This window comes from Sipha flava, unplaced genomic scaffold, assembly GCF_003268045.1.
Source record: "Sipha flava isolate LNK unplaced genomic scaffold, YSA_version1 69_pilon_pilon, whole genome shotgun sequence".
Taxonomy (NCBI): domain Eukaryota; kingdom Metazoa; phylum Arthropoda; class Insecta; order Hemiptera; family Aphididae; genus Sipha; species Sipha flava.
The window spans coordinates 1,967,299-1,982,094 of record NW_020273609.1 but is presented as its reverse complement, the minus strand read 5'-3'; the positions used below and the strand labels follow the sequence as shown (position 1 = coordinate 1,982,094).

The window sequence follows — 14,796 nt, the reverse complement described above, 5'->3', positions numbered from 1 at the left end:
CAGCTCGGTGGCGTGTATATAACTTTTGTATGGCGGGGGATAATTTGCAAGCGAATCAGTTTTTTTATTTCATCATTATATTTTTTTTTACGTTTCTAACACCCTCACACTAAGAATACTATATTATAACAATTAAAAAATGGCCTAGGGGGATTTGACCCCCACATCCTCCCCTTGTATATACTGTGGCAGCTATATATAAAGATACATTCAAAAAATAAGAAAAAAATCAATAACTTTGTTGTAGAATTTAAAATAAAAAATAATATCACGTCGATACAAAAAAAAATACGCTAACCTATCACGCTAGTGGTCTAGACTGTCAACTTTTCAATGATAATTTATCATGCCAAACACAAATTTATTTTATACTATCGTTGATTGAACCTATTTTATGTACCTATTTAGAAGTTTTAACTTAAAATTGGTAATCCAAAGACGTGGTTTGATTGCATATTTTATGATTTTCCATAAATATGTACATCGCAGAACATGTAGTTTAACATTAAAAATCATTCATATCGTTTAACATATTTTATTTTTAAAACGATGTATGGAATACAACGATTTATTATTATAAAAACTGTTATTAATTATATATACGAACAAAGGACGTTTCAAGTATAATAAGACATATAAAAGAGAACAATTATACCTATAAGAAAATTAAAAGCAATTCCAGTTAAGCAAACTGTATATTCATATTACTCCAATTGACTACAGAAGTACAAATCATAAATAATTGAAACTGTCTGAGAAATATATACGAAATCCAAGGAAAAACATATTCGTTAGGACTAACATACCACAATATTAAATACAAAATTAAAGTTATGTTTATTTAATTATTTATACATTATAATTTATGAAATATATCAACACATTTTGTTAAGATAGGACCCAAAAGTATTGTAAACTCTCCCTGAAATACAAGTCTGCGCACGCGTAATATGGTATAGGTATGTCTCCAATCTAAAGTATCAAATCTTAAGTAAACGCTTCGGCATTGCAAAGCAAAATTTTTCAGAGAGGTAATGAAATTAATTTTCTTTATTATTAATTCTTAAAAACAACCTATGAAGAAATTCCTTTTGTTTATTTATTTATTTTTTTTTAATACGAAATTATAAATTGAAAATCAATATATTTTCAAAACATTATTAATTAATAACTGGTGGGCTAGTTCGAAAAACTTGAAGGGCAAGCTTGTTGCAGACCACGGGTCTAGACTAGCCAAAATGAATAACGAAATAGCAGCAAAATTACCGACAATAATAGGATAACTGCTTCGTAACATACAAAGTTGAAATCACGTAATTAAAATTATAAATGTATACAAGTATAATACAATTTAAACAAGTGAAGTCTTGAAAAATATACATTAACATAGTTTCTTAATTTTCTGTCTTAGAAAGTTTTCTCAACGTAAAAACTGTGTTCTCTGTTATATATAATATCATGGATTAAAAAGACCAGTGATATAATCAATTCTACAACTAAGCTAGTTGACGGTTTAGCATGATGACCAGCGAAAATGGCATACATTTATTATATTTAGTAACTGAAAACTTCAACACGGTTATTTATACTGACTGATTAACTAAGAGATACATGTTACTCACCACAATTACGAGACTCGGCCATTATAGTACCAAGAGGGTATTGATACACCCTCAGACATTAGCTTAGTAAAAGGTGTTGCATGTTTCCTGTTGTTATAATTATTATTAAAATAGTCGAATAATAATATTAATGTCTATTTGTTTTAAGTTGAGATTTGAAAATTGTTGTTATTATCAAATCGGTTAAGAACGAAAGAAATCAGAGTACGAGAGATAACAAATATTTTTATGGAAAAAAAAAAAACAGTGATAATACAGTGAGTACGACCGCTGTAACAACCATTGAAGTCTTATATGATAACATATAGTATCATATGGTAACTACCGACAAAGGTTTATAGATAAGATATCTATAATTGTGCTACCGACTATGAAATGGTGTTGATAATAAAACAATTTTAACATAGGAATTCACAGTAAAAAAAAAATAGTTTACACCAGATATATATGAATACCATAAAAATTGACAGGGAAAGGGGGGGGGGGGGCCGAGAAAACAGTCGCTTCCCGAAATATAGTCATTGGGGACCTACAATTTAAGTTTAAGAATAAAGGGCCCCTATTCAATCTGATGATGCTTAGAATAAATATAATTTATTCTAAAATATTTGGTAAACAAAAATTATGTTATAAACGAAAAAAATAAAACAAAATGATTCTCAATTTTCGTGCAAATACTTATTATGATAACGTAACAACTACAATTGACTATAAAAGTACAAAACATATATAATTGAAGTATCTGAGAAAAATATATAAAATTCAAGGAAAACATATTCGTGGGGACTAATATACCATAAGAAGAAGTAAAAAATTAAAGTTATGTTCATTCAATTTTTATACATTATCATTTATTAAATATACCTACACGTTTTGTTAAAATAGTTTTTCTTTGTTAAAAATATATATAGGTACACTAAAGGCTACAAATATATATATTATGTGGTCTTTACTGTGCATCCTTTACCTGTTTTAAGCTGCCTCGAGTGATATGCTACAACGGTAAGGTTGCCATATGTTCCTGAAAACCGGGATAGTCACTGGTTTTGAACTTCGCGTCCCGGTGTTCCGAAGAATGCTTTCGGGACGTCCATATGTCCTGGCTTAGACGTTTAGAGGAAGTGTAGTATTATTTAATTTTTAATTTCGAACATTTTATCTCAAAGTACATTTTTAATCGCAATCGATTAACAATAAATAATAAAAATATAATTTGTAATTTACACATATAAATATATGTCTTCAATATATTTTATTTTACAAAAATATTTTTAAATATTATATTGTCGGCCATTAGAAGTGTCATTGAAGTGTGATTAGCGTGTTCTGTAGACAACCACTCATTCAATCTTTAAGATATGAGTCATAAAATATGCTTGACAATAAATATATATGCTTGCATCAGTAAAAAACTAATGTATTTTATTATTGATTTTTACTTTATTTCTTGTCTACAAGTCAGATAAAAATTTGTCAGCAGGGTGCTATTTAGTGACTGTTGGTCTTATGATTATTTCACATAATTAAGGCTTCGATATATTTAAGAGAAATAAAGGAGCTATAGTCATTGATAGGTAATGTATGAGAACCACTCAATTTTAAACAACTGTATTATGAGTATTTACTTAATAGTAATGGGTGATGATTAGGCATCCCAAACCTATAATATATATCCAATTATAGATATTGGTGTTTTATGATTCTTGCATTAAAACTTAAAATTAATTTTTTAGTATATGTATTAACTGAAAACCAATTTATGTCTAAAATTATTTACTGAGTTTATAAAAATATTTATAGTTTAATACAATTTAAAAACAAAAATATAGAATGATTTTCAACTCAAAAAAGATTAATTAAGTTAAACCTTTTAACAATTTTAAATATTATAAAATACTTATTGCTCAAATGATAATTTTAAATATGGACTATAATAAAAATTAATCATCTCATATAATTTATAAATTAAAAGTAATAATTAATAAAAAATTAACTATTATAATTAATTCTGTTATCTAAGAGTCAAGTAAATATTAAAAAAAGGTTTATTTATATAATCATATTAAATTTAACATTTGGATTTTTATCTCCCAATAGATTACTCAGTAAGCGTCAACCATGCAATATAAATTATTTTAGATTTAAATGTAATATTGATTTTTCTAAGAACATATGATTAACCTATCTAAGAAATACTGTTATTACTCTTAATGTAGTATTCAATTCACTATGAAGCTCATGGTTATACAGAAATAAATCATGACGTAACATTTAACTACTTTTACAAATAGAATTAAAATAATTTGTTCATTAACAAAAAATAAATGGCTTACTTATGCTAGCAATTAAATGAGGAAAATAATTTTTAAAACTTTAAAAATATTTTATATAATATAAATTATTTATTTTTATTTTCATAAATATATTAAATACAATTGTAATAATAATAATATGTTTCATATATCAATTTATAATTAAATGTATTAGGTATGTTTCTAAACTTATATTAAAATATATTAATAATCAATAAACAATAAACATACCTGTAATTGAGACACTAAAAATTATATAATTCCATTTAGGGATGTTGTAAAATAATTTCAAAATAAGAGTTTATGTAAATGAGATTTTTAAATTAAAAATAAAATACAAATGATAATAATGAACAGTAATTATAATTATTAAAAATATTGATAATTGCTAATTAAAAAAGAAAATATTCTAAGGTACTGTAGGGATAAACAATAATTTGAGAATGGTGTAAAATTGATTGGTGGAATATAAACAACATTCAGCGACATTATTGATTACATTAATTAGTTCTAAATTAAGTGTTTCTAATTTTACCGGGTACATAGCTTTTATCAATAACTGGTTCTTGTAAAAATATGTGCAAACATCTCTCATTTTGTGCCAAAGGATGACCAGCAATTCTGAAAAATAAACACATTTTTGACTCATAAATACAGTTGTATAGGGAACTTAAACAAAGAATAGTTAAAAAAAAAAACATTGATAAGCTTATTTAATATGGACAAAAAAAATGTGTGTATAACACATTATGCTAAATAACAATAAGCTCAGATGTATACATTTAGCAATCATCACTAATAATGCTCAAATACATGTAAGACATAATCTTAGAATATAACCATTGATTAATAAAATAAAAGTAGATTATTAAATCTTTTTTTAATTTTTTATTAGTTATTAATACACTATGAATAATTTCTGAAAATAATAACTTTATGGTTTACAAGATACTTTTCTATTAATTCATTACCAGAAACTTTATTTAGTTTTAGGTATAAAAGATGGAAAATATTTTTATAAGGGTAAAATAATAAAAAATAACCTACACACACATATTATTCAGATTCTAGGGATATGAAGTGTGCTATGTGTTGTAGCATTGTTTCAAATAAATTTCCAGGACCGTAATGCTTACGTTACATGTACTCGACCAAGTAGCTGCTCAGCATTGGTCGGTAGGTAGCCCACTGTATTTTATTCCGTGATTTTATTTTGCTTCAAGAACTTTCAATGGTATTAGTGAAGCCAGTGTTCGGATTTACAAAATTAAGGGAATAATTCATCATCATGTGTAGAAAAGTTTGATCACGTCTGCAGTTAACTATGCAAATCCAATCATTGACTGACCGCCAAAAGTAATAAGCAATACAATTATTTATAATTTAAAGTGATAAGATAAGATACAGTTTTCAGAGCAATAAAACATTTATCGAGCGGTAGTGAATTATTGGAAAAAGTCCAATTAAAATATTACTGCTAAAGTATTTGCTATAATAACAATAATTTTTTTGAAGAATTTATTATGAATTATTATATAGGAAATATTTTAAATATTCAGAATCAGTTTTAATGATATATGTTTAACGACAAATAGGGAGTTTATTTATATTATATTTAATGTCAAAATATAAATATACAATACTAAAATTTAAGATTTGTATTATTTTTTTTATCTATATTTGTAGATATATTTTACTATTTTATTTACAAACTTGTTAAATATTGTAAAAAAAAAAATAAAATATTTATTTTAAATAATAAGTATTTACTTGTTAATAAAAACTTCAAGGCCTTTTCGCCGTTCTTCAATAAATTCTTCTTCGAAAATCCCATCATCATTTCGGAAAGGCATTTGTCTTTTCCATGCCTTACCGGGTAAAGGAGGTACCACAATCTGAAAAAAAATAATTATAAGCAATTAAAAAAAACTTGAATAAAATAATTATAGTTAATTCATCTGTGATATCTTATTTGAGCGGTTACCTGGCCGAATATGTGCTTTCCGTAATATATTTATAAAATATAGGTATTGATCCTATTTTAAAAGTGATGTATACTTATAATCAATTTTTTAGAAAAAATATACATTATAATATCATAGATAATAATAATAACTTTTAACTTGAATAAACATATTAATGATAAATATTCTAAATACTAACAAAGAATTTTTATAGACAAAAAAACCATTCTTAGAAAAAAATTATTAAAAATTAATAATTAAATTTCCTTTAAAATACATATAATTTGAAACTGCATGAATATATTTTTTTATAATCTCACTGGGATTGTTACTGTTACCATAATAATGGTATAACAAAAATGTCGGAATATAAGCCTACATTACCGACACACAAATTGGTGATAACAAAACTCGCTCATTTCAACTGTGATATTACATTATTTTCTTTAATGTATGAAATAATTTAAATTGATTGACAGTATTATTAAAGTTTCTAATTATGTAACATTGTTTAATAAGTAAAACGTTATTTTTAGAAGAAGTCATTCACTTATTTTTATTTTTTATACTTTAACGGAAAATAACAAAAAATGATTAGAGATTTTACAACTATACCAAACACAACTTCTAACGAGATCCAAGAAAATATTACATCTCATAATATTCTTGTTGTAATATTGATATCACATTATATCAAAGAATATGCAATTGACAAACAAAAGGTCATAAGTGAATCCATGAGTATCTCAAAGTTTCATCGGACATTAAGTATGCTTGTTTTACACTTAATTCAATGCCCTGATCTCACTTTTGAAGAATTATTTAATTTAATGTCATGTGGCAAGTATCAAATACCAAGTTTATTCGGTCGAACATACTTCAAAGAACTTCATCGTATTGTTAATAGTGACTTGGATATAATAATGGATATGTTTAAGAATTTAGAAAATACCTTATTAGACAATGGAATACCCAAAGTATATTCAACAATATTAATCAATGGTAGTAGTCCAGTTGGTATATTTTTACGACGTATTATGGTATTTTTTGATAAAATGCTATTTTTACAAACAGAAGCAGTAATGAAGGAGGTGAAAAAATGTTGTAATGACATACTTAATGAAGTTTATGTAAGAATAAAGAATATAAATTATAGTTTTATGATAAATAGATAATCTTATAATCTTAAGTACATTTTTTTTTTTTATAGGAAATACAAGCCAGCAGTGAAGTATTATGTGAAAAAGAAGAAGAACCTAAGAAACCTGAATTAAAAGAATTGATGGAAGCTATTAGATCAATTAAAACAGATAACTCTGACAAAATTGAAGAAAGTAAGTATACAAAAGTAAAATCATGGTCTCCACGACAAGTTGAATTATTTATAGCACAACAAGCTAAACTTTTAAAAATCAATGAAACTGTTGCTCTTGATCCATCTACTTTGCAAGAAAAATTAAGAGCTATTTTGCGAGCAAATCCTGATCACTTTGACGTTCATTATTTAAGTTATTTAAATTGTTTAAGAGTAAGAGAGTACTGTGGAGCAGTAAATGCTGTACAACATTATTTCAATCGTCAAACTTGTAGAGTTACAAGTTTAGATGAAAAAAGCAGAGGTTACAGATATACATCACTTAACATGGCAATTTTAAATGCATATTTTAATCACAATGAAGAAGCAATAAGTTATTTAAAAGAAAGTATATCCATTGCACATCAAGTAAATGATCATGTTTGTTTACAGCATGCACTTATGTGGATGTATACATTATGCAAAATAAATAAATTAACTATGCTGAAATGTTCTGTAACTAGAAGTAAAGAATTAGAATTACATCAGATTACTTCGTTCAGCTTACAGTCTTTGGCTCAATATTTGGTTGAAAATGCTGAAAGTCCAGCATTAGTTTTTGAAATATTAAAAAAAAGTGAAATATACAATTACTTTAATGGTTTAACAGATTTACGAATGACAAATAATGTACAAAAAGCAGCAATTTGGAATACATATGGTTATCAGCGTTTATCTACTATACATTCTTTATTAGTCTTAGAACACGATCAATGTAACAATGATGTATATAATATAGAAAGTAAATGTATTGCTATGTGTAATATTGTAAATGATTTGATTGCTCATGGAGATTATTATCTTGCTCCCATATTAATTAATGAGGTAGCCAACATTTTCCCATACACACATTGTAAATTTTGGATAATGGCTGAACAGTATTTAAATTTTACTTTGGCTTTAAATAAAGAAGAATGGCCTAAAGCAGAAATAGCAGCTAAACAAATGGCTTCTGTAAATGGTACTGAAAGTATATTACGATTAGGTGAGTTGTATTTAAAAAAAGAAGATTATGTTAAAGCTACTAATATGGTTCAACACCTAACAGAAAATAATGATGAAAACTCAGTATTAATCAGATTAAGGGCATACTTGATTATTGCCAAAGCAAATGAAAATTCAGCATTGAAAATACTAATGGATGCAAAACTGATAGCTATAGAATACCATTTAATATACATGACTGCAATTATAAATGTTGAAATAGCAATAGTATTGATGAGGTATGATTTTCCTCATAAAGCACTAAGATTATTACAAGAAACTAAACAACATATTCACTGCGGTATAAATGTTTATGATAAAGCATATACAGATTTACAAATTATTAAGGCAAAAATGATGGTAAACATAATTGACGAGTATGAACACAGTAGAGAGTTTTTAATTGTAATTTATAATAAACTACAAATAGTTGCAGATAAATTTAGAATAGTTGACGCAATAGCTGAGTTAAAAGAAATTACTTACCTACAAGCACTTATAGCAGATGAATTAGATATAAAACAAAACCGAAATAAGCATGCAATGGAATTTAGACACTTTGAAGAATACAAAATTCAACAGTAATGTATATAACAATGCAAAATAACTAAACATAATTGTGTACCTATTGTTTTTATGTTAAATTAGGTTATTGTGATACTTTTTACTAAAATATAAAAACATAATGATGTCTGAACTTAAAAATTGTACTTGATTACTAATTCAAATTCAAATTTATTTCAACAGCTTAAGAAAATGTTGGTAAATTTAGATATAAATTAGTATATTAAAAACAATTATAAAAATTTGTAACAAAAAAGAAAAATGTTGATGTAAAAATATATTAAGTTAAAAAAATTATTAAAATTATTGATTGGCCTATCTATAGTCTATATGATATTAATGGTAAAATAAAAGATTCTATGGATTATAAACAAAGCATTCAATAAAAATATTATTTATAAGATACTAATTGAATAATAATAAAAAAAAAAATATATTATAATTAAGTTAAATGTAAAATAAATTAACTGGTGATAACATAAGGATTAAAACTTTTACATAGCAGATAAATATTCAATAAAATCAATTTTATACTATTCTAGCCAATCAATGTACATATTTTAATTTATGTCAAAATTATAAATGAATTTCTTTTTGAATAAAATAACATAAGGGCTTCGTATATTGTTTTAATGATAAATTTACAAGAATTACTTAAAAACCTAGTGTACTTATTACATAATAAATTAATATAACAATATCTGAAAAATGTGAAAAAAAATATTCTATCATAATAAAAAAAAATATTTAAGAACAAAATATAAATTTCAAATTAAACTTATATTAAATTAATCTTATAATTTAGAACAATTAAAAAAATAATAAGTGGAATAAGTTTCAAGTGATCAACGTTCAGTATAATATAGTAACTTTTAAAAAAATTGATTAGTTTCTACTTTTAATTTAAAAAGTAAATTTAACTGTTATTTAAGAGTTATGACGCATAACAGATTCCAAACATACCCGATTTATAATAAAGAATTTCATTGTTTAATAATAGATAATTCATTTCAATATTCAGGTATTATGTTTTTTCTTAAGGGAATATAATATATTTAATATTATATATAATTACCCAGAGAACAATACAACAATATTCTACATAAAATTAAAACTGATATTCTAATTCGAATAACTAATATCAAATTATAAGAGTAATTATATCTGATATAAGTTAACTATTGTAGGTACCGTTTCATATTTTCACACATATGATAACCCTATGTGAAACCTTGTCAGTTATATACTTCTTTTTGCAAAAAATTGTTCAATTATATTACTATATTATCTACTTATGTAATTATTTTGTTCTATATTAACCAGTAGATACCATCATACTCTGTACAGAGATATATTGTTCTCTTAAATACAACTAAAAGATATTACTAAGAAAAAGCAAGGAATAAACTTTACCTTACTATCCCTTTCAAGTTCATTGCGTAACCATTCAAAGTCACTGTAACGTCTACGAACACTTGACTCTTTCACCTTAAACACTGGTAAATTTGTCTAAAAACAATAAAATAAACGTAATTAGGTTTAACCCTGCACTAGGTAAAAAAAACAATCAAGTATCTTTCATAAATGAAACTCACTCGCATGCGCACTTCATAGTCTGTGTAACGTTTTTTAGCCACTCCATGTGTGATAGGATTTAGGATGTCGATCTCTAAAAAGTTGGCTGGAGCTGCATACGCGTCGTCCAGCGTCTGTTTCTTGACATTCAACCGTCTGGTCGCCTCAGCCGTGTCGACCATTGTAATGATACAGTTGTGTTATCTTCGACGACACTGTCGTCCTATACAACAGTCCAGAATATCGAAGGCGTAAACCCTCAAACGATTACGAGGAAGAAGAATAACAAGAAATTAACAAATAAAAACAGAGAACACGGAATCAACAGTTTGTAGAGTAAGGAGGAGGATCTCGACGGCCTTGGTGGAATACCGCAATCCGTAGTGGAGGCAGCAACAACTGATGATGACGTAACTAAATACAAAAACCGGCAGATTCGGAACGAGAAGCGAGAGCTACGGAAACAAAAGTGAAAATACAACAAAAACTAGAATGGTATCGAATAAAGACAAAAACTCTTGACCGATAACGAAACTAATATTTCTGACGACGGTGCGCACCTCCTATAATCGTCACGGGACTATTATCATACGTGCGCGGTCGTCGCAATGTTAATAGGCTGAAATTGTGTTACAATCGCCTGTCGACAATGATGATAATGGGTCACTCGGCACGAAAACAAATCGCACACGACCACTGTCACGGAAATGATCGACGACCGAGATAACGTCGTGGCTAATCAGGCTGGCCAACAAGCAGTGTTCGTCGACGTGATAACTGATGCACACACTGGTAGATGACCACTGCGCATATCAATAACAACAATAACCCGGTAGGATTCGTGATAGCAATTATCAAACACGAAGAAATTTTCTATGGAACGCGAAATGGCCCATTGAAGTCCGTTGTGATCGAATATGAGAATAATATTGTTGAAATAATAAAATTGTATTTGCTGTTCGTCGGCCATGTGTCTCCATTTTTTTTTTTTAGATTAGAGAACGATCGTTTTCGGGTACAATACTGACCTGGTCTGCGGTGAAAATGAGTCTTACAGACCAATTGTTTCCGGTCAATCACAAAACTACGTTTGTGGTGGACCACACGCCTTATTTTGGACTAGCCAGTAATGCGCATATCAAAATGGATTTCACCAAACGGCCTCCCAACACTGTGCCGCCATCGCCCATATTCAAGTCCATGTGGACGTGCAGCATCGAAGCTGTACTTGAGTATTGCCGCATCGTCTGGGATTTGTTTCCTGAGGGCAAGCTTATACGTGTCATCAGCAGCGATTCACAGTCTCGCATCCTTAACAGTTGGGCGTCTAGTCAACAGAATGTTAACCATATGCTCCATCATTTGTCGCTCATTGGGCCACCTGCCAAACTTCTGCCAAATCCAAATAGAGACTACAGTGTTGTGTACGGTTTTCGCACTGCTGCAGAAACTATGACTGAATGTACTACAGCTCAGATGGATCAGGATTCCAAAAAGAATAACATTGAAGTTCAAAACAAGTAAATTTAATCTTGTATATTGAAATAAGGACAAAGATAAACATAATTGTTATTTAATAACTAAATTAATTAATTTTGGATTTTGTTTAGTTAGTAAATGTAACAGTTTAAAAAAAAAAAAATTAAAGGTCCAGTTCATAGTTATTAGGGTTTTTTGACAACTTTTTTAAAATAACACTTATTTCAAATCAGATTTTAATTATTAAATTTGTTCATTATTAAATTGAAAACTACTTATTTTTTTCTACAGTAACATACATTTTTATTTTTTTTTAAATAATAAATTTATTAATATATTTGTATTAAAATATCTCAAACAATTCTTTGTATAGTAAAATAATTATCAGATACTAATTAGCAGTGTTAGTTTGTTTAAAACTATATTTATAGTTAAATTTATTAAATACTATTTAAAATGCTAATTTATCAAATGTTCATGATTTTTCTTAAACATAATTTTGTATCATTTCAGGTGCAGAACAATAATCATTACGTCAGCTAGAGACAACCCATCAATTGACAATCTTATGTCTATGTTTCATAATGAACTGATCAAAGTCAATAAATATATATCACAACCAAGTTTCAAAACTGTTCATCAATGTCATTTGGTTATCGTCAATACATATCCAGATTCTATAACTTGTGAAGTTACTGATCGTCCGATTCATACTATATCACCAATTCTAGATTTAGAAGTGCATTCAGTTCCAGCATCAAAGATTGGTATTAAAATATCTAATCTTTTACTAAAACATTATAATCTAGCTAGTACAACAGTTACTGGAATTCCAATGAAAGAAGAACAAAATGCAAGTTCATCTGCAAATTATGATGTAGAAATATATCATGCTGCCACGGCACATACAACAATTTTAAATGCAAACGTAGCTGATGCTAAAGCAGTGGTTGCGAAAAAAGAAGGAGCTGATTACGAGACAATTAAATTAAAATGGTGTACACCAAGGGCAAATAATAACTTGCCAGATATTCATAGTTGTACAACATTACATAGAATTACTCCAGTTGATATAAATAGCCGACCTAGTGCATGTTTGATAACATTTTTACTGAATGGTCGATCTGTTTTACTTGAAATGATTAAACAAGGTGGTGGCAAAAGCATGTCGCATGTCTTAAAATCTTATAATGGTGAAATTTACATCCATTCTGTATCATCAGGCCGTACAGTTCTCGAAGATCCTCCAGCGATTAGTGAAGGGCCAGGAGGTAAAGTATCTCAGTACAGAGTAGCAGATTTTGGTAATTTTATGAAATTAAATTTACTACAACCATCAAAAAGAAAAACAACTGAAGATAAAAACTGTATTGATGATGCAAAAGAAAAATTGAAAAAGCAAACAGCTTATTGGCCACTTATAACTTCATCTACTATGATATTTAACTTGAAACAGTACACAGAACCAATGTTGTCTTTAATGGTTAAAGATAATATTACTGATCAAGAATTAATGAATTGCAAACAATGCATTTATGCTTTAATGACAGCTGAATCAAAGAATGAACACCTTATTATACCCAACTTGATAAACCCACGGAAAATGATGAAAAAGGATGACCAGTATAAAACTATGTGGACAGAGTTAGAAACATTCTTGAAATCAAACTTATACACAGAGAATCACTGTAAGGTGTTACAATGTTTATTTGAGTGTCTTGGTAAACCTGACGAAGAGAAAATCATTGAAAAAACTTTAACGCGCTTCAAGAAATCTTTAGCCAACCGACCAAGTGTAATACGTGCTACCACCGATTCACCAATGTCTCCCCCTTTAACTCAACAGGCAGGAATAAAACATATAGCACAAAATAACAATTCTGATATTGATCCAAATAGTGTGATGTATTTACAAATTATTCAAGAAAATGACAGTCGTAAAGTCAACAACCAACCCTCACGACCTCAGTTTGCTGGCAGATTAAAATCTGTTCAATTAAGAAGTGGCAATTTATTTGCTAAACTCTACCAACATATAGATGATGATACTGATGCTAAGAGTGTTAAATAACATTTTAAATGATTATTGAATTCTATTTAATTTTGGTCTTCTGTGTAATTTATAAATAATAATAATAATGTTTATTATTCAATTTGTACATTTTCTCTGTATTTTACATTTGTATTATATGATATTTAATTTGGATCGAACATTTTTAAATATTTTTATCTCATAAAATGATTATTTTTTTTGTTATGAAATAATTTGATCAGACATCAGTATGATAGAAAAATGTTAAACTAAACAAAACAAGTATTATGAATAGTATCACTTACCTACATTATATAGTTTCACTTAATTTTTTCAGTGATTATTAAAATTCGTATTTAATTAACCATCTACCACATTCATTATCATATAATAAAGCTATCATAATTCATGCGTTTAAACTAAATCAACTTATATTTTATTAAAAATCTACACTCATGTTACGAGCCTACCACTATAAGATACTCATGAATTTTTTCCTACAAACATTTTATTTGTATGAATTTGTCAGACTTCAGAATTTGTTAAACATTACTATTTGTACAATAACTAATAACCAAAGTACTGCGGGGGAGCTGGAGACATTTCAAACCATCAATGTATAACAATTTGACAACGTAATCCTTTTTCTATGGAAACCTAGGATACATCATTTGTATGATTATTTCATCATCTCTATTCTCTTTTTACCCATTGCCCTACAATATGCAAAAAACTAATTATGCTGTGTCTTCAGTCTACCATTATAGACAATTTCAAATTTTTATTCACAACTTTTTTCTATGCTATTTGTTTGAATTGGTTTGACAATTCCTAGAATTTCTTCAGTAGCAATTGAGTATTGTCTTTTATCTTGTAAGTATTTGTTTAATTATTGTATAATTAATAACCA

General features: G+C 27.5%; 4 protein-coding genes across 5 annotated transcripts in view; 2 read left to right on the top strand and 2 right to left on the bottom strand.

Annotated features, from left to right (window-relative positions):
* Positions 1-2,797, bottom strand: part of LOC112692036 (nicotinamidase) — a 31,048-nt gene extending 28,251 nt beyond the window's left edge. Inside the window, exon 1 of one of the 2 annotated variants that reach the window (XM_025566538.1) lies at positions 2,590-2,797. The gene's annotated coding sequence lies outside the window, so the exon portion shown is untranslated. Of the gene's footprint in view, positions 1-1,622; positions 1,814-2,589 lie in introns of those variants that run through there. The other variant, XM_025566537.1, reaches the window with a different exon arrangement.
* Positions 2,798-4,308: 1,511 nt separating this feature from the next.
* Positions 4,309-11,049, bottom strand: LOC112691995 (sorting nexin-12). Its single transcript, XM_025566495.1, has 4 exons — positions 10,396-11,049; positions 10,214-10,309; positions 5,705-5,829; positions 4,309-4,555 (listed from the first exon to the last, which is right to left on the bottom strand). The coding sequence occupies exons 1-4, from the start codon at positions 10,555-10,557 to the stop codon at positions 4,450-4,452; spliced, it is 489 nt and encodes a 162-aa protein (XP_025422280.1). The 5' UTR covers positions 10,558-11,049; the 3' UTR covers positions 4,309-4,449.
* On the top strand, positions 6,202-8,933 carry LOC112691993 (anaphase-promoting complex subunit 5). The gene is made up of 2 exons (XM_025566493.1): positions 6,202-7,028; positions 7,109-8,933. The coding sequence occupies exons 1-2, from the start codon at positions 6,489-6,491 to the stop codon at positions 8,819-8,821; spliced, it is 2,253 nt and encodes a 750-aa protein (XP_025422278.1). The 5' UTR covers positions 6,202-6,488; the 3' UTR covers positions 8,822-8,933.
* A 173-nt stretch (positions 11,050-11,222) lies between the features above and the next one.
* On the top strand, positions 11,223-13,977 carry LOC112691994 (integrator complex subunit 13). The gene is made up of 2 exons (XM_025566494.1): positions 11,223-11,895; positions 12,368-13,977. Exons 1-2 carry the CDS (start codon positions 11,420-11,422, stop codon positions 13,923-13,925), a joined length of 2,034 nt encoding a protein of 677 aa, XP_025422279.1. The 5' UTR covers positions 11,223-11,419; the 3' UTR covers positions 13,926-13,977.
* Positions 13,978-14,796: the final 819 nt, after the last annotated feature.